At 41.0% G+C, this 20,629-nt stretch overlaps 1 protein-coding gene across 1 annotated transcript in view; it reads right to left on the reverse strand.

Moving 5' to 3' along the window:
* Positions 1–3,096: 3,096 nt before the first annotated feature.
* Positions 3,097–20,629, reverse strand: part of pcdh1b (protocadherin 1b) — a 144,666-nt gene continuing 127,133 nt past the window's right edge. The window contains exon 5 of the mRNA XM_030768000.1: positions 3,097–3,613. Coding sequence (XP_030623860.1) covers positions 3,201–3,613 — 413 coding nt within the window. The 3' untranslated portion in view covers positions 3,097–3,200. The remainder of the gene's footprint in view (positions 3,614–20,629) is intronic.

Genomic DNA, 20,629 nt, shown 5'->3' on the forward strand with positions numbered 1-20,629 from the left:
AGTAGGAATAGTCAAACAGGGCTTTGCCCAGACTGTGGAATAGTGCAAGTGTTTAAAAAAAAATAAATAAATAAAAACCCTGTCGTATCAACCAACAAGCATATGTTACTGAATTAAGAAGCTGGCATATTTTAAATGGCGAGGAAGTTGGGCAGGGCTGTACCAACTGACTCCCTGACTACCATTCTATATGTTTATCTGCTTATAGATTTTCAGAGTTAAAGCACAGGGATTACGAAAAGATATGAAGAGACATTTAAAAAGGATGTCAAACAAGGTTCTTCAGAAAGCTTGTCGAGCTATTTTCTTCTGTATATTCTGCATTGTTTTACTCACCAGGACAAAGCCATTTCATCTTGATATGGACTAATGTCACTGTACATACACACTTTACATGGGGCAGCAGAAGGAGAAAATGAGCGAGTAAATCACTATAAAAACATGCGAGGTATGAGAGTTACTTTGCAATTGGAAGCCTTTTCAGCTGCTTTTATTCCACACAGAGAAGTGTATATTCACTCGCACGCACAAACACACACACACACACACACACACACACACAAAAGAGACACAAAAGAGACACAAAAGTGATTTCACCTGGCAGTATTTGTGACAGTCTCTCTCCAGGGAGAAACTCCATGTTTTCCCAGTGGGAGAGAAGAGACTGCTTGACTGTCAGGCAATGTTTGCGTCCACACTGCTTCTACATTTCTGTTTGTCACTGCCAGAGACAGTCTTAAAGTAGATGGTAACTGGGAAGATGAAACAGAAAAGAAAAAAAAAAGTACCACAGCAGTACACAGGCATACAGAAAAACAAACACAAAACTGACAAAAATGAACACACAAGCACACTATATAAGTCCTTAACCAAAAAAACAGAATCACGTTCAAAGCCACACTATTGTAAATCATTCCTGGCTATTTCTAAGCAACTTTACAGACACAGATCAGTGGCACCTTTTACCACGGTCAAAGTCTCTCTCTCTGTCTCTTTCTCTTTCCTTCAGCTATGTCAACTCGGAAGACACAGCTGGAGGGCTTGGTATCTATGCCTCTCAGACCCCCAGGGTGTTGATAAACTCTGACAGGGGGCTGGCTCAGGGGCCACAGTTGGACCACTAGGGGACCACAGGGCACTGTAAGAGAGAAACGTAGCTTGTTTGCTTTTGGCAAGCTTCAACAAGGATCTAACTGAATATTAGGTGGCCTGTATTTGATCTCTAAATGATGAAGCATGGAATCTGTGGTGAGCTTCATGAATATGGATGGGGCAGGGGGTTGGGGGGTGGGGCTAACGGTGCTAGACTGACTCTGAACTCTTCAACCATTTTGAAGTGGAGAAGTATTCACAATGGTACACGTTTTCAACACACTTTGTGAACAGTTGGTGGGCTGTGCGTTCTCAGGGGATGGGACGGGCCATCCAAGTAGCCTCATTAGTCTGTTCACAGCCAGGCAGGCATCGCCAAAGGTGTTTTTCTCATTACTGTCACTAGCTATTACTGACAGCCTCCAAATGGACTTTCCCAAACCTGAACGGATGGTCATCCCATCTATCACACATTGAAATATAAAAGCCCATTATAAAGGAACCCTTGGTATCTTGGTGCCTAGATGTATACTTCACATTAGACTGTTAGAATGTAACACAGCGATATTAATTAAAATATATGACTTAAACTTTAACTCGAAGAATTTTTTAAAACTGTGTTTAAAGCCTTGTAATTGCAGACTGAGTATTTAAAATGTTAAATTAGGTTTCCAAATTTGATGCTGACCAAGTCTCATTTTCCTATGGTGTAAAACATTTGTAAAGGGACTAATCACAAAAAAACAATGTCTGAGACCAAGTACAATACACTGAATGCACAAACTGGACTAAAATGGAGTCAAGCTGATATCTTTCTCCGCCACACAGTTCAGCAGAGAGAATCAAAAGACGTCATTGTCCTATCCCAGAGCATAGCATGGGTTTGACCAGTGTCACTGACAGATCAAGTCTGCATTTCACCTTTCAGCTTCTTTGCGGGGCTATGATGAGAGGAGGATCCTAGGCTGGAGTCAGTGAGAGACTTTGCAGTTATACATTCCAACAAATGCACATGTTGAGTTTTCTTTTCTATTTCCTTCTGCTTTTGTCCAAGCATACAGCAGAGCTAAATGGAATCAGAGATCTGCAGTTCTCTCTGGCTCTACAGTGTCTTTGTCCTCTTTTCAATCCAGGTAGCCATGGCCTTCAGCAAATGAGAAAGCAGTACATTGGAACCATATCCCTTTACTGCAACCACTGATGTGAACACAATGAAAAAAAAAAAAAAAATCAAGTTCTGTACAGAAAAAAGAAAAAACTGGATAAAGACAAATTAAAAGTTGTTTTTAAAGATGTTGAAAGTCTGTTGAATTCTGTATTTATACAACTGTACAGTAAGAAAAAGTGTCCCTTTATGTAAAAGGCAGATGTCAAATACATTTACTTTTCAGTACAGTTATATAGGTGAATGTGTTCACCATGTGAGCGTTTTGGAAATGTATTCTGTTTGAGGACATCGTCACTGTACTGAATGTCCCTTTGGAGATCACATAGCTAGGGTGACAACAATTGCTTAGGGTTTAAAAAAAAAATAGGGCATCTACAATACAATACAATGTATATATTTATTTATAGTTTACTGTTTGTCTTTGAGCTAAGCTTCTTTTTAGATATCAACAGCAGTAATCTAGAAAAAAGACAAAAAATGTAGCAACATTAGCTAGATACATTTAAATTATCACAAAGTTCAATCAAAAAAGTGTGGTTTACATTCCTTTGATAGCAATTTACACGCGGTGTGTTTTCTTGTTTGGATCATCACAAATGTGATTTTGGAGTTTTTGATTATGTATACTCTTTTTCTCCTTTTTTTTGGATTTTAACGCCTCTTGTGGTGGCTGTCCTTATAAAAAGGATGGGTGGCATCTATAACTCTATCATAATCACACAGTCTTCAGGCACGCAGGGGGTGAGGTTATAGAAGGGGTTAAAGTTATAGAATTGAAGACATGGAGGGTTGAGGGTCAGGTGTCAAAGTCTCTCAAGGGAGGAGTGGTGACAATAAGATTGAGAGTCGTTCGACGAGGTCTTTCATCCTCACAGACTCACCAATCGATCTATAAACTCATGTAGATCAATAGCAGATCACAAACAGATCGCTCACTGGATCACAGGTAGATCTCTCTCTTAGAGCCTTGACTGGAAGGGGTAGTGGCAGACTTGTAATCACCTGCCTGACTCAAGGGGATCTCCTCTCGTGGACAGTCCTTACCAACCTCGCCACCAGCCGAGTAGGCACTGGTATAGGGGGGCAGAAAGCGGACATTGGCCACCTTGGTGGGGCCTACGCCGCGCTCTTCACTTAGGGGTTTAGGGCTGCCATTGGCCATGATGTGTTGCTCCTGATCCTCCCGCTCCTGATAAGGCACGAAGGTGGAGAGCTTGGGGGCGCTCTTACTGGCACTCTTGGCACGGTTGGGAGAAGGCTGGCCGGGCATCCAGCAGGCATCTGAATGTCCGAACTCGGTGCACTCACGCGTGCAGTTGCCGGTCATGGCCACGTCGGGCAGAGGCCTCAGATCTGGAAGAAGAGAGAAGGAGAAAGAGAGATCTTTTATTAGAGGCAGGATCACAAGTGCTGAAAAGTATGACGGATAGAATGAGATCTTAACAAAACCTGGGAACATCTGAGTACAGCTAAAAGGAATAGGTCATCCCTCGGTACATTAAGGGTTAATGTTTAGCAATCAGTCACAATTTAGAGAATTGGTTAAAAATTTGGTAAGTATCACATTTAAATTCATGATCTGAGTTAATCTCTGAGTTAATCTGAGTTAATCACTGCCACGAACCAAAATATGGGCCACTGCTGCTGATATTTAGGCACCTGTTGGTTGAGAACATGCTACATCCCTCTGTGTTTCTCCACTTTAACAGCAAAGTGTTCAAAGTCAGCTCATAGCTTTCAAGATTTTAATTAGCCACATTGTTTACAGCACAGTTGAGTATTTTTCAGACTTTTTTTTTTGGTCAGCTTTGTTGTTGATGTTCCTTATTTCTATTTCCACAGACTGTTTACTGTAAGTGATGGAATTTTTTAGCACATGGAAACTGCTCTAATTTAATTATCTTCACTAGCAAGTGAGAAAGGAGGATGTGCAGTAAGAGAAAACAACAGTGTAAACACAAGTTTTAACATGTATAAAACACATGTTAAAATGGACACAAAAGCAAACTTTACAATAGTCTACAATGAAAACATGAAGTGAAAGAAAGAAAGAAAGAAAGAAAGAAAGAAAGAAAGAAAGAAAGAAAGAAAGAAAGAAACACTCGAAAGGTTGTTTAAAAACTAACTATATCTCATAATCAAAGGTGTTTAATCTGCACTATAACCATTTTTTTTTCTCTTTCACTCATTCTCTCTTCCCTTTTTCACAACAGGTAATTGGCATACTGAATGCTAATCTAAGTCTCACACACCAATATGCAGCAGGGTTGTGGCACACAAAGAAAATAACGCAGCTTGATCTGGAAAGGTCAACCTCCCTGCATGGAAAATATGAATGCGAATGCAAAGCGTAACCTTTCCTCTGGGCGTGACATTAGATTAGTTTGATACTGGGAGGCGGCAAGGAGTTGGGGATTGGGATGAGGGGGGTGTACATGCAGAATGTTACAATCTCTTGGGGATTTTTTTTTCTCTTAAATGTCTGTGTTTTCAATATATAACTGGGATGTATTACCTCATTTCTGAGTTTTTCTTTCTTCTTTTGGGGGGGGGGGGGGGGGGGGGGGGGGTTGGAGAGGGGTTTAGGGTGGGTTAAAGATATTGCATATGCACCACCTCAAAATCATACTCACTGACAAACAATCCTTGCACATTTTAGCAGATGAGAACAGATTTAGGGTTAAGAACTCACTTAAGATCCTCTTCTCTGTGAAGGATGTAGTTAATATTCATCCTAAATATTCTTGTACTGATTGATGGATCTCTGTTCATGGATTCAGCAGCTGTGGATAGCCATGCATTTTGCTGAGTCTGAGATCTACTGAAGAGTTCAGCAAGTCCAACTCAATGAGAATAACTTAAAGCCCAACTGCCCAACTGACAATTATATAGCATGCTAGATGAATACTTCTGTCCAGTAACATGAGTTCAACATGTACTTAATTTTCTTCTTTTTTTTTTTTATTACAGGTTTTTAGTTAAAGAAAAAGGAAGAGAAGAACTCGTATCTTGACTCTGTGTCAGACTTTCTCTTTGTGATCACTACAACTAGTCAAGAGATTTAATGGCCAGTTAACAAGGCATGTTGTTCTGATCAGATGCTAATCGGGCCTGGTTGGTGGCAGACTTCTTGGCCATTTGCAGGAGATGGAGCAGTGTGGTAGAACAAAGTTGGTAGTTGTGGTGGTACAGATTTGCTTACTTCTGTTATGACTTAGGACATGCTAAAATGGCAGTCATCACTGTGAATCTATAGTTATAGCTGTGGTCAGGTAAAGAGATGAGCAGAATTTATATTTGTAAAAAATCTCTCAAGCAAATGACCTAGCCCCAAAATTGTAAACTGTAAATATTGGATTGATCTGGTAAAGATCATCAGCTAAATGAAGAGCAATAATAATAAGGTGACTACCTGGAACAGAAGCAAAAGTTACCAGCATTGGATGAGAACACACACATAGTACTGCAATGAAAAGACTTTAAAAAAGATCAAAAAAAAAAAAAAAAGAAATCCACCAAAGAAAATTCTAGTGACCTGTGAACACAAAGTAATCTTCTGAAGTTGACTGAACTGAAGTAATCCTATTACTCTAAGTGTGTTCAAAAAAAAAATTCACTCCATCATATCTCAGTTTCACAACAGCAATGGACATTTTTAAGAAATTCTCCGTATAAAGTCATGTCACATTGAGGATTATAATTTTTGTCTCTTTATGGCGTTTATATCATTTTGTGTGTCTTCACCTGTCTCTCTTTGACACATCCTAAAGGCTGAAATATTCAAGGTATAAGGTTATACTCCGACATCTCATCAAGGGTTTCTTTCACAGTTGGAGAGCTCTACCCTAGTCCCTCATCCAAGCTCTTATCTTCGCTTTCAAGTTCCAGTTAACCCCCAGAAGGTTTCTTTTCCCAGTACAGGAAGGCCTGAGAGTTGACCCTTTGCACCCCTGCTGCATCCCATACCGCCTCTCTAGCGTCACTGCTCTCCTTAAGCTAATTAGATTCCACCAGTCCCTCTTCACCGTAATAAAATGGAAATAATTTCTAGATGAGTATCTGACATTTCGTGCTGTCGACCAGAGTAAAGAGAAAAAGAGATATGTATTAAGGCTAAGCTCTTCCACTTGTCTCTCTCTCTCTCTCTCTCTCTCTTCTCTCTCTCTCTGTCTTGAAGACTGCCTTGCTTGGTTGAGAGTGCCTTCATCGACCTTTAATCCCCATCTGCTCACAGGTGATAAACTGCACAAAATCATGATTCCGGACATTTTTGATCTGTTTTTGCAAAAAGTGTTTTTACTTTTTATTGGTTTTAATATTTGTGAAGTTTTTTGAATATATGTTTTGCTGGAGCACCTGTTTGGCATCAAATGGGATTTTACTTCTCAAAATGACAATCAAAATGATTGTAATAAAAATGACAATAATGAATAACAATGAGCTTTTGATTTGCATATCAAGCAAAGCAATTATTCAGCAGCTTTACTCTCTAAAATCCCTATGTTCATCCAAGCAAAAATTATTTTCCATCTATCATTCATTTCCATTTGGTAATATGTATATTCATATGTCTGTTCAAATGACATGTAAAGATCCTACGAGACCAGTGGAGAGGAGAAATTATTGTGGCTATCTATACATGCACACATATGCGCATACACATATATATGTACACATACACACACACAAACTGCATACACAAAATGATCAATTATGCACAAAAAGTTCTATAATTTCTCTCTCCCACACAGTCCATCACACACGCGCACACACACACACACACACACACACACACACACACACACACACAAATACATTCACAAACACACATACATATTCCACACACATACACAGATTGCGTTCATCATCAGTGAATGTGCACATATGCAGTAGAGGCACACAGCTCTTTTCCTTGAAGGCAAAAAAATATAATGTATGCAGCCACTTCACTACATCCCATAATATTCTCGGCCAATTGATTTGCAGCCGCGACTGAGCCTTAAAGCTGCTCAGGGGACCCAGCCGCCCCATTCGACGCCGCTCCCGTTGCCCTGGGTGACAGGTGTGGAGGACAGCATTGCAAAAAAAAAAAAAAAAAAAACACCCTCTGACACTCTGACAGTCAACAGCAATTCCCTCACTATCCCACAATTCCCCTGTGTAGGAGATTGTGGCCATCCTCTACCAAGCAGAGGCAGACAGGCAGAGCTGATGAGGACCTACCCACCCCGACCCTACTCCTTCTCTCCCATCCCTTGTTCTGTTGTCCCTCTGCTCACTCTCTCTCTCTCTCTCTCTCTCTCTTCCTGACCCCGTCTGCTGGTGTGCAAACCTCGCCGAGACTAATTAAACTTTGGGCAGATTAGAACTTTGCCTTGTCAGTCTTTATTCATGCTTAAACAAGTTATTACTTTTTGGGAAATTAAATTAGCCGGCTATTAATTAATCGACATGCTGCCTGGAAAGAGGATGGAAGAGAGAGGAAAAGAAAAGGAGGCTGAGAAGGAGGGGGGATACTGAGAAACAGAGAGTTAAAGAAATAGAGAAAGAAATGAGAAGTGGGGATATGACTAAGGGAGAGAGAAGAGGAAAAAAGAGACAGGTTGAAAAAAACCACGAATGTATAAAAAAAAAGGGGAAAGTGAGAGAAATTCAATTTAAAACATTACAAAATAAAAAAGGATTTAAAAAAAAAGAAAAGAAAGAGAGAGAATTTAGTAATGAGATGAAAGGAGAAAAGACAGCAAAAGGAGAAAAGAAAGGCTGAGGAGAGGACAAGAGAAGGTACGAATTCTACCCCTCTAAAACAATTCAGCAAAATTACTAATTACTAAAATTACCAAAATAAATAAATAAATAAATAACTGAAAAGAAAAATCCTCTTTCTAGCCACAACAAGAAAGATAAAGGTTAAGTTTTAACCGGAAATAAGCTCTTCAACAGTGGAAATGTGCGTGCACCTACAGTAATACATACTTAGATATGATCCCATTTTCAAACAGCTCCATTGTGATAAGCCAGAATAAGCAAGGAAGATTCAAGCTGCTTGTTAAATTGCTTTGCCAAGAGCAGAGTAGGTTCACTACATTGTAAATAACTATACTCATTAGCCAGTGTGATAACACACCCTGTTTGGCACCCACACTCTGCTTTCTAATGCATCCTTGTTTTTTTAATAAGCTGGCTGATGTGTGTAAATGAGTGTGTGCTGTTGGTGACATCGATGTATTGACTGACACACTTAAAATTAGACCTGAGTCCCCTCGCCCAAACATCCTTCTCAATTTAAAATGGCTAAAGCCTAAAGATCAGCTGACAGAGCCAGTGGTGTTGGTGCAACAGATAATAACGTTTATGAAATGAAGCTGTCCCACTAGTTTGAGCGACTGACATCCCAGAGTGTGTACATATAAATGATAGAGAAGATATAATGGAAGAAAGGAGAACAGGCCCAATGTCACTGAACATGACTCATCTAATGCAAACTCTTCAAGACTTTGTTGTGGTGAAGGAGAAAAGATAAATCTTTATCTAAAAAAAAAAAAAAAAGAGCAAACCAAACCAGACCAAATATACATAAAGAACAATGGATGACATAGTTACAGGCATCGAAACAGTAACTGGGGAAATTGAGTAAGCTGTTTTATCTGTACTGGAACCAATCCCAATTCCCAAATCAATGTCTAATATTTTTGATCAATGACAATGATGGTTTGATCTGTGCAGCCAAGACCCATAGGATTTAGGATTATTTACAGATCTTTACTTACGGCAAATTAACCAGAATGTTCCATCATAAGAATGATATAACAATACCATGCATTGCATTTAAGCACATCATAACAACAGGGCCCCAGTTACAAATGTGTTGTAGTTCATTGCTTATGCTACATATTTCCCACAATATACTAAATAAGTTTTTCCTGCTGTAATGGTATATACACTCACTCTAAAATGTTTCAATGTCTGTCTGTTTGAAAATCAATAGAAATTCAGTTAAAAAAAAGAAAAAAAAAAAAGAAAAAGAAACCTCTCTGTGTCACCCCAGTCCACCAAAAGACAAATGATACCAAAGAAAGCAATTCCACCAGTATCAGCAGAAGCTAAATGTACATCACTCGTCTCACAGAATGATCTGCTCAAACGGTGTAATGATGAACAACCCAACCGACACGTTTCTGATTCCCACACATCAAGCTCACGTCCTATCCCTGACCACGCAACCCCAGACCATCTTTCATTGATTATTTGTCTGTTATCATGACCCAAGATAATCTTTTTCGAACGCTATCATCTCTCTCTGCTCCTCCAAAAAAAAAAAAAGAAAAGAAAAAAAAAAAGAAGCAGAAGACCATCTCCATGTTTGGTTCTGAAAAAAAAAAAAAAAAAAAAAAAAGATGAGCAATGTTTTCTCTGTTAAAACTCTCCATGGCTGGTTCATGTGCTTTTGTGGTATACAATATTTTGAAGCACAAAGAGGAACCAGAGTAGCCCGCGGGCTAAAGTGAGTAAAATAAGGAGCATAGCATCTTCCCAAACATAAATATTTGAGAGTAAGCTCACCTGCATCCTCTGAAATGAATCATTTAAGACTGAGAGGAGTGTTGTGTTTAGCTCTGCTGCAGGCCCAAACAGTAGACAGTGAAAAAAAACAAAAAAAAAAGAAAAAGAAAAAAAAAACAAAAACGAAACAAAAAAAACAAAACAAAAACAAAGAGAGACATACTGAAAGGCATCTGCAGGTAAACAACAAGATCAACAACAGCAAAACAATTTATCGACTCCTAAAACAGGTTGCACGGATGTACGATGACCAAAGGAAAGTGCTGGAAAAAGAGGGTTGCTGTGGGAACAGTTATTTTTGGAGCATGTTGTGCTCCTCTGAGCAGACTAATTCAGATTTCAATTCAGCGACTTTGTTTAGTTGTTTCACACTTGGCAGTTTTTAGACGAGACACTTGCAGGGACATGCAGGTATAAATACAGCAGTACGCCATTATCAAAGCCTCCTACGCATGCTCTCCCTCTTGCTCTCTCTCTCTCTCTCTCTCCCTCCTGATATTTAAATTCATACAAACAACCCCCAGCTGCCCAAAATATTCTTTGTTCAAAACTTTCTTTTTTCCCTAAAATGTCTGTGAGCTTGTGAAACAACCAAGTAATCAAACGAAACTGAAATATCTACAAGGTAGGGCTCTAAAATCAGTGATCACAGTGAAGAGACACATCAGGGGATTTTTCTTCTTTCTCCTAAAAAAAAAAAAAAAAAAAATTGCTTTTATCATTAATGAGGGATGGGCGAGGATATGGAGAAGATATCTCAAAGGAAGGTTCTTTTTGGCCTTCAATTTCCCCCATTTACCCCACTGGAATTGTACAGAGGAAAAAATCAATTATGCCACAAAAAGTGAATAAATGTGTGGTGGTCCTGGTTTCAGCCTGGGGCTCCATCATGCTCCCTTTCTAAGGCTGAAAAGAGAGAGGGACAGAGAGAGAGAGAGAGAGAGAGAGAGAGAGAGAGAGAGAGAAAGAGAGAGAGAGAGAGAGAGAGATTCCTGTTGGAACATTAACGGTGTGCAGTTCATTCCAGTGGAAGACACATTTTGACAGAGTGGTGTCCCCACAATTTAGGCAGTGCAGACTCATGTCCAAACACTGAGACATAGAAGGATCTTCAATGTTCTCTGTTTGTATGTGTGTGTGTGTGTATGTGTGTGTGTGTGTGTGTGTGTGTGTGTGTGTGAGAGAGAGAGAGAGAGAGAGAGAGAGAGAGAGAGAGAGAGAGAGAGAGAGAGAGAGAGAGAGAGAGAAACAGTGACAGCCTCCTCAACACAACCACCCTAAACCCTGACACAGTCACAGTAACCCTCACTGAACTATGCCCTGTAAGCCATACAAACTCTGTAGTCTGAGGCCGTGTAATCAGCCTGTTCAACAACACATCCACAGAATGTCTGTCTAAATATTAAAAAGACATAGAGTGCTATGCAATAAAATCATTATTTATTTTTTGTTAAATTGTTATGCTTTTACTTATTATTACTAGATATTAGTAGCTGTGCAAAACCAGAACTGCAAATGAGAAGAGGAAAAAAAGAATAATCGAAACATACAATGCTTATTTCACAGGAAAGATTGTAGTTTCAATTCACTGAATGTGTTTGTCATGTGTATGTGTGATTTTCACGCTAAATGTCTCCTGCGAACATCGCATCTGCACTTCAAAGGCAAAGTGTGGAAAGAAACACGTTAAAGAAAAACCAGAGCTGCTGTTCAACAGTGCAACCCAAGCTCTAAGCATCTGAAGAGAGAGAAGGAAGTGTACTCTGCTTCATTCACATACAGAGAAGTACAGCCATAGAACAATGACTGGCACCAGGCTGGAAAGAGAAAATCGGCTTCAACTGAAAAAGCAACGACAAAAACGGAGATAATAAGAAAATGCAAAAACGCAGTATGGATCACCAGAGAGGTTGCTGTGCGATTTGTGTAATTAGCCTGGCTAATGATATCATTGCATTTTGTGCTTCTATGTTATATTGTTGGGAGAGAGGAGGTATGTGTGTGTGTGTGTGTGTGTGTGTGTGTGTGTGTGTGTGTGTGTGTGTGTGTGTGCACCCTATGCACACACCCACAAACAGGTAATCTTATCTTTCACTCATGCAGTTAGGCATATCATCTATTTACTAACACACAGAGCCTTCACTCATCTCTCTTTCTCTCTCTCTCTCTTTCTCTCTCTCTCTCTTTCTCTCTCTCCATTCTTGCTCACTCACCCCTCAACCAGTTTCACACCCTCTCTCAGCATTGATCATTTGAACTCTGAGGTCACACTGCATGGTCACACTGTCACTCAGTGTCAGTTCATAAGCCACCATGGTCATGACCTCTAACCTCTTTGTCTCATATCAGGTCAGGGATATCAAGAGGCATGCACAATCTCAGTCAAAGAGCCACTCACTTTTTTATCTGAGAGAGTGTGTGTGTGTGTGTGTGTGTGTGTACAGCTATCCTTGTGAGGATCAATTTTTTAGACCTTGGGAGTGAGGACATTTTGGGAAAGAGAGGACATTTTGGCTAGTCCTCACTTCCTCAATTAAAATTAGGTTTAGGTTAGGATTAGAGTAAGGGTTGGATTTAGGCATTTAGTTGTGATGGTTGAGGTTAGGGTAAGGGGCTAGGGAATGCATTATGTCAGTGAGTGTCCTCACAAAGATAGAAGTACAAGTGTGTGTGTGTGTGTGTGTGTGTGTGTGTTTGAGACAGATAGATGGTCAGAGAGAGAGAGACAGAGAGAGAGAGATGGGCACAGGGAAGAGCTTCTTCATGCCAAGAGTAGGCATATGGACTCTCTCTAAACAAGATGTTCGCTGGCTGTGTGTTTTGCATTTTGAAATAGGGAATACACAGCAGGTCTCTCTCTCCCCCTCTCTCTCTCTCTCTCTCTCTCACGCACACACACACACACACACACACACACACACACTCCTGCCAATTTGATCATGAAAATGGCATCAGTACAGATGGTCACTGAGAACATGTGTGATTCTATGTGTGTATGTGTGTGTGTGTGTGTGTGTGTGTGTGTGTGTGTGTGTGTGTGAAAGAGAGAGAAGAAGATTGAGAAGACATGGGTGAGAGCATGTGCATGTATGTGTGAAAAGGAGATTGGATGAGGAGAGATCAAGATAAGCTGAGACAACTGAAAAATGAAACGAGAAAATGGTTTGAAAGTATAGAAGCATAGAGGAGGAAAGGGATGGATGAGAGAAAATTAAAAAAAAGGCACGGGACAAAGAAGGGCAAAAGTAAAAGAAAAAAACACCAACAAAAAAGAAATAAGTGAACGCACGTGTGTGTGTGTGTGTGTGTGTGTGTGTGTGTGTGCGTGTGCGTGTGTGTGTGTGTGCGTGTGCGTGTGTGTGTTTGTGTTTGTGTATAGGTGTGTCAACACATCTAGATCTCCTCCATTACTCTCTGTATGTCGTTTCTTTTAGAGTTTATGCTTGCCATAGCACCACATCAAATGCAACAGAGAAAGAAAACAAACAGGGGGAGCAAAACCAGAGAGAGAGAGAGAGAGAGAGAGAGAGAGAGAGAGAGAGAGAGAGAGAGAGAGAGAGACCTCTCCATCATAGTAACCATGTCTCATTTTAAGCCTATAGACAGCAATACACAGTCAAATCTATCACACATCTATGACCTGTCACATCCACTACCATACACTATACTGCCACATACTCCATACACAAAACAAAACAATATTGGCTATATACCCATGCTGACAGCAACACAAATATGAAATATTATAAAACTCAGGTCTGTACACTACATCAATATTCCCCGACAAAATAAACAAAGCTTTACAGATCAATTCATCAAAGCCAAAGGCACAGCCAAACTGCACAGTCCTGAAAAAGGCTAAGAACAAGGGAAAAAGCCAAAAGAGAAAATAAAAGTGAGAGAGAGTGGGAGAGAAAGAGAGGGACAGACAGAAAGAGAGAGAGAGAGAGAGAGAGAGAGAGAGAGAGAAAACAAATACCAAAAACCATATTATTCCAATCTGTCTGGCACCACTCATACTTCCTTTTGTATTAAGACTAGACGAACGGTGAGACTGCGCTTTACCCTGACAAGCAGTATAAAATGGGAGTGAATGAGAGGAAGGGAGAAAGAGAGAGAGAGAGAGTGAGAGAGAGAGCAGACAACACTAACAATCAGATTTCTAGCTTATCACACACATTCACACACACACACACACACTCACACACTCACACACACACACACACACACACACACACACACACACATGCTCAACAATAAAATGACATGTAAACTAAACCTGACACTAAACTATAAGAAATTTATGGAACCAGTCCTGCCCAGAAACAAGACCTAAGAGCAAAAACATAAATTAAAAAAAAAAATAAATAAAGTAAAATAAATAAATAAATAAACAAAAAAAAAAAAACCAAGACTGCAGTAATCTGAACTCATTAAACACTCCACTAACTAAGACTTTGAAATGTCAGTCGTTTCAAAATCCCTGTCCAGGATTAACAGGAGGGGCAATGCAGTGAAGCATTCACTCATCAATTTAATAAATCAGAAAGCCATGCAGTATCATTTCTTTGTTAATGAGCAGAGAGTTCGTTTGTTGTCTATCCCTCTGTGTGTGTGTGTGTGTGTGTGTGTGTTGGGGGGACTTCTTTGAGGTGAGGTATTAAAATATTTGGCTTTGCTGTCAGGGTACTGTTCCTCATAGTGTGTGGGTATCCATGCGGATAACTTTATGCTGTTCTGACCTTTTCCTTCCTTCGTTGGGACACATTAGCTATTCTTACAGAAAGAAATGTGATTGTTGAAGGCATTGTAGTCTGATCTCTCTCTCTCTCTCTCTCTCTCTCTCTCTCTCTCTCTCTCTCTCTCTCTCTCTCTCTCTATCTCTCTCTCACACACACACACACGCATTACTTCTGTTGTTGATAAATTTTAATTTTCAGTTTTATTGACATGTCAATATGAGCTAAATCTGCATTTTGTTTACACTTGTGTCAAGTTCTTATACGGGACACACAACTGTTTAGGTATTTTTAATTACTGTTGGTAAAACAAAAAAAAAGAAAAGAAAAAAAATACAACCATTGATCATGTGAAAAGAAATAAACATTTCCATCTTCACTTCCTCTTCTTCCTCTTAATCAGATCATTCTGTCACAAACTGAAGACCATTTATATGACAGTGCTAAGTAGTTAAATAACACAATTACAATGCATGTCAATAGAAGATTCAAACACATCCAAATGTAATCTGAATCTTATTGGAAATCTCAGCAAGATTTTCATGAACGTTAAGTCTGAGAGAACATGTGATATTTTACCATCAACATAATTTGATATAAAAAAAGACACTTTGATTCTATATAATGATCAGTGATAGGATCAAGTCAAGGTTTGACAACAGACTTCATATTACTGCACTGCATACACACACACACACACACACACACTCACACACACACACACACACACACACACATTCTGCCCGATTCATCTTATTTGTGAGGTAAAAGAACAGCCTTACTTAGCCTTAACCATCCACTTGTCTATTCATTCTACTTCTCTACTCAGAATTACAGAGTTACACAGACAAGTGTCAATTTAAAAGCCATTACATCTAGACACAGTTAGTTGTGTACTCCTGCAACAAAAAGAAGAAAAAAGGCAGTCCCTATCCTTGTCCTCTTTTTTTTCTTTTTTCAAGAACTTCATTTTCCCATGTTCTCTTCTGTCTCTCCGTCTTTGTCAGGAGACCCAGAGAACAGAATGAGTAAGGGAAGTTTCAATTTTTAAGGGAAAATATAGGAAGCTGGCCTGTCTCCCAAGCTAGTTTGATTCATAATTAAATACAAAGCCCTGTTCTCTCCCTCTTCTCACATGCTCTCTCTACCACTGATATCTCTTATGCTCCCAGCATTCATTCACTTGCATCACAGATTAGAAAGTGGAAAACAAAAGGAAAAAAAAAAAAGATAGAGAGAATTTTTTTGCCTTCATTTGTTATCCAACATACCCCCCATCCCCCGTCCTCCCCCCATCCCCCGTCCTCCCCCCAGAGTTCCTTTAAAATGCCTTTTCAGCTCTCTTCCTAAGAAATGAGTTATCTTGCTTTTGTGTTCCTTTGTATTGTGAGAGAGTGTTAGCATAGTCGAGTTGCTTTAGCTCGCTATGTGAGGTACGGATGTTACCGTGTTAGCGTGTGACCACTTAGAGCAGTTACAGTCAGCTGTTAGCATACTGTTTGTCAGCATCCAGCAGAAAGAGGTAAAACCAAAGGAATGAGTGTTTATCATTTCACTTTAATATAACTGCAATGAGTTGCATGGAATGGGGAAAGTTGCGATAAATTGATTTGTACAACCATGGGAGATGTTATCACACACAGGGATTTTCATATTTCCTTATTCACTCCCATTCACTATACATACTGTTTCAGTAAGAGCACGTATATAAAAAATAGTCATAGAAATAATCATAGAAACACAATAAAAAAAAAAAAAAGAAGACAGCACACCAAGCCCCCAAATAAACTATGTGCCAGGTCAAGAAGGAGTACACATGCAAAATAAATCCTCATGCACAAAAACGTACATAAATAAGCACATTTCCCTGTGTTTCTTTCTTGCTGCTATCCCTGAAGGAAGAATTTGGCTCCAAATGTAAATGACATGCTCTTGGTCTCTTTAAGGGAGCCCCAGAGCCAAAATGCTTTGGCTCACCACCATCCCCATGTAGGCCACAGGGAAGAAGGATGTTCATTTACAATGACTATACTTTTGAGAGAGCCAAAGAGAGAGAGAGGGAGAGAGAGAGAGGGAGAGAGAGAGAGAGAGAGAGAGAGAGAGAGAGAGAGAGAGAGAGAGAGAGAGAGAGAGAGAGCGCGAGAGAGAGGTGAGTGGGTGTGTATCCACAGTGGTCTGCACCCCAGGGGCAGTGCATAGAGATGACTGCTGGGTCGCTAATTAACCAAAGACATGTTTTGACACTTTCGTTTTATCAATAACAACAATATAGTTAAGAGAAATGTTCTCCTAACGGGCGCCAGCATTTTGGTCCCCACTGAGCACTTTTGTCAGATTATGCTATCTTACTGGGGACTTTCAGTCTCCAGAAAGATACCAATACATGGTACACACACACACACACACACACACACATCTTGTGTGTGTGTGTGTGTGTGTGTGTGCGTGCGTGTGCGCGTGTGTGTGCGTATGTGTATGCGCATGTGTTATTTCTTCTGTTTTGTTCTCCGTTATTTTGGGAAAGGGGTACTGTTTGAGCCAGGGGGTGAATATGTTTCTGCCCCAGTTAGGCTGCCCTGCCCTGGCATCGACCTACACTGGCACTGGCATAGAGTAGCAGCGATGCCTACGGCATTCATTACTACATGGAGTAGAGGACGCAGCAACATACACACAAACACACACACACACACACACACACACACACACATTAAGAGACACTTATCAGTAGAGCCAAGGACTGAGCAGATAGTCAGCCCTTCTGTGATCTGTCCCTCAATCAGCTTGTCTGTGACTCTCCCAGCATGCTCAGCTGAATTTCTGCCTTCTCATGGAACACTAATCTAAAACACTGTATATATATATATATATATATAATAGATGTAAATTTATACAGAGATATATTTTGGACTCATACTGTAGACATTCTGAGGTGTATTCTCTAAGTAATGTAACTATGTACTCACTATATACGCATTTGTGTGTGTGTGTGTGTGTGTGTGTGTGTGTGAATGGTGAATGGATCTGGATTCAGTCATTGGTGCTGAACAGGAGACTGTCTCCCTGTCTCTGAAGGGGACAGATTAGGTATGTGTTGTCATGTGTTGTGTGTCATTTTGTGTCTTCCAATTCAACGCGATCAGTAAGAGAATCCAAGGACTCTGTGGGTGTCTGAGTGCATGTGTGTGTATGAAGGGAAAGTCTGTGTGGTTCCAGCTTTAGACTGGGGCCGTCTCTTTAAAAAGAGAGATAGAGAGCCGTGTGTTTGTGTATGTATGTCTCAGCAGTGGTCACTGTTGTTGGAGAAGCTCTTCCTGCTGTGTATGGTTAGGAGTGGCACTGTCCTGCTTAAGGTTAGGGTTAGGGTTAGGGATAGGCTAGTGTTCTTTAGTTTCGGGATAATAGGAGTCAATGGGAAGTCCCCATTAGGATATGAATATGTCATTTTGTCCCCTTCTATATATCTTTTATGTCCTTATCCAAACACTTACATCTCACACACACAGGGTAGCACATACTCAATGTGACAGATGCACTGGACTTAAGCTTGGACCTGTGTTACATGTGCTATATATGTATATGTTCTATACACACACAGACATGCAGTCATAAATGCATCCTGTTAGAGGCAACATGCTATGTGTGTACTCCTGGGCTGTGTGGACCTTTTGCAGGCACCAAAAAAAAAAGCTCTCTCTCTCTCTCTCTCTCTCTCTCTCTCTCTCACACACATACACACACACACACACACGCACGCACGCACGCACGCACGCACGCACTCGCGCGCACACACACACACACACACACACACACACTATGGGCACATACATACACTTACAGAGGATGTGTAAGAGGTGTGACAGAAAAATTGGCAGTGTGTTTGACACTGATTGGTCGATTATGTGTCTCTCCAGCCAAAAAGGATCCCCACTGTGATATGAGGTCTCATCTTCATGTCTGAGTCTGCTGAAAGCTCTTTCTCTCTCTCCCTTACACACACACACACACACACACACACATACACACACTCACACACACTCACATACAGTAGATACACTCACAAATTCTGTGCACTCTGTATCACTAAAACTACAGTGACGATATGACTGGGTCGATGCAAGCCCAGGTCAAAACCACATTTATGTTTTGTGCATGTCTGTTTGTGTGTGTGGGTTGTTATTGTGCAGGTTGTTATAAGTCTGCGTGGATGTCTGTGTGTGTGTGTGTGTGTGTGTGTGTGTGTCTGTGGCCCGTTATGAGCAGACCTGACTACTGCAGCATGAGGGGCACAGCAGTAGGTTAATTGAGGGGAGCACCCCTGTGTGTGTGTGTGTGTGTGTGTGTGTGTGTGTGTGTGTGTGTGTGTGTGTGTGTGCTTCCATCTGTATGTGTGTGTGTGTTTGAAAGGCCCGGGCCATTCTGGGTATTCAGCTCTATGTTAAGAACTACTTCCAGCCCATGGGCCCCGTGGGTGCTACTGTACCCAGTGTCAGAGCACTTGTGCTGGGCAGTGTGGTAATGGAGCTCCCCTCTGACCTGCTGCAGAATGGAACAATATGATGCAGAGTAGGAGACAAACAACAGCTAATCCTTTGAGTACACAACAGCCTGCCACAGAGCCCAGCTAATAAAGAGAGGATTAGCAGACGCCAATGCTAACGAACCTCCTCACCACAGGAAGACATCTCCTCCACTTCAGATATCCATTCATCTTATCCTCCTCTTTCTCTCCCTGTTTATCTCTCTCTTTCTTTCACATCCAGTAGAGAAGAGAAGAGAAGAGAAGAGAAGAGAAGAGAAGAGAAGAGAAGAGAAGAGAAGAGAAGAGAGGAGAAGAGAAGAGAAGAGAAGAGAAGAGAAGAGAAGAGAAGAGAAGAGAAGAGAAGAGAAGAGAAGAGAAGAGGACAGGACAGAAAAGAACAGAGGCAAAACAGCAGAGGACTCCAGAAAAAAAAGTCTACAGAGAAGTGCAAAGAAAAAAAAGGGGGGGGGGATTGAGAAGGTCAGTGGATTATCCAATGAGCTGGCACTGCCAGGAATCACAGCACTGGCACTGGGGCATGGTGCTGTAATAAGTGCCCTCTGTTTGCCCAGCATTGTTCCCATGTTTGTGCCAGCATGAGCATCCTGGCCAAAGTAGGTCCAAAGACCACTAAAGACCCCATTAATGGGATTCACTTTTCAATCAGGCATACCTGCAGCCAGCTCAGCAGCGGCGTATGGGCAGAGAGTATGACGGCTTAAGAGAGGGAGTCTGACAGCACAACCAACTGCTCCAAACATTTCAAGGCTTCAGGACTTATAGACCCACTGTGTGTGTGTGTGTGTGTGCGTGTGTGTGTGTGTGTGTGTGTGTGTATGTGTGTGTGTGTGTGTGTGTGCGTGTATGTGTGTGTGTGGGTGGTTGGGTGGTTGGGTGAGTGTAAGAGCGTGTGCCCTGACTGATTATATAGTAACAGGTAAAGGCCCAGTTTAGCTATATACTGCCTCCCACCATCTGTGCAAGTTCACCCACAGCCTGTTCAATTAGGCAGGCTGTCACTACAACTCTGCAAACAAAACACACACACACACACACACACACACACACACAATATACAAACTCAGCAGCAACTCAGCTTTTTACTTGCTTTTCACTTGAGTCAGAACATCTCTCTATGTTTCTGTGTGGCTGTGTTATTGTTCAGTAAATCTGGGGGGTGTTTTACCGCTGGGCAGCAGCTGGCTGGTCAAAATGGATTTGGGTGGATCACACCACACTCTTACTCTGGAAGTACAATATGGACTGATGAAAAAAAAAAAAAATCCTTCTACCAGTCCCTCATACTCAAGACAAATATGAGCCAGATTCACTTTATTACACACACACACACACACACACACACACACACAGAGGTAGACAGGGGGAGAGAGAGAGAGAGAGAGAGAGAGAGAGAGAGAGAGAGAGAGAGAGAGAGAGAGAGAGAGAGAGAGAGAGAGAGGCTCCGCATAGGGAAGTAAAATCTGATTAGGCTTGGGAGTGAGGGAGACACGACAGGCTGAGGCCTTGGATTTTATTAACACCAAC

This window comes from Chanos chanos, chromosome 1 (genome assembly GCF_902362185.1).
Source record: "Chanos chanos chromosome 1, fChaCha1.1, whole genome shotgun sequence".
Taxonomy (NCBI): Eukaryota; Metazoa; Chordata; class Actinopteri; order Gonorynchiformes; family Chanidae; genus Chanos; species Chanos chanos.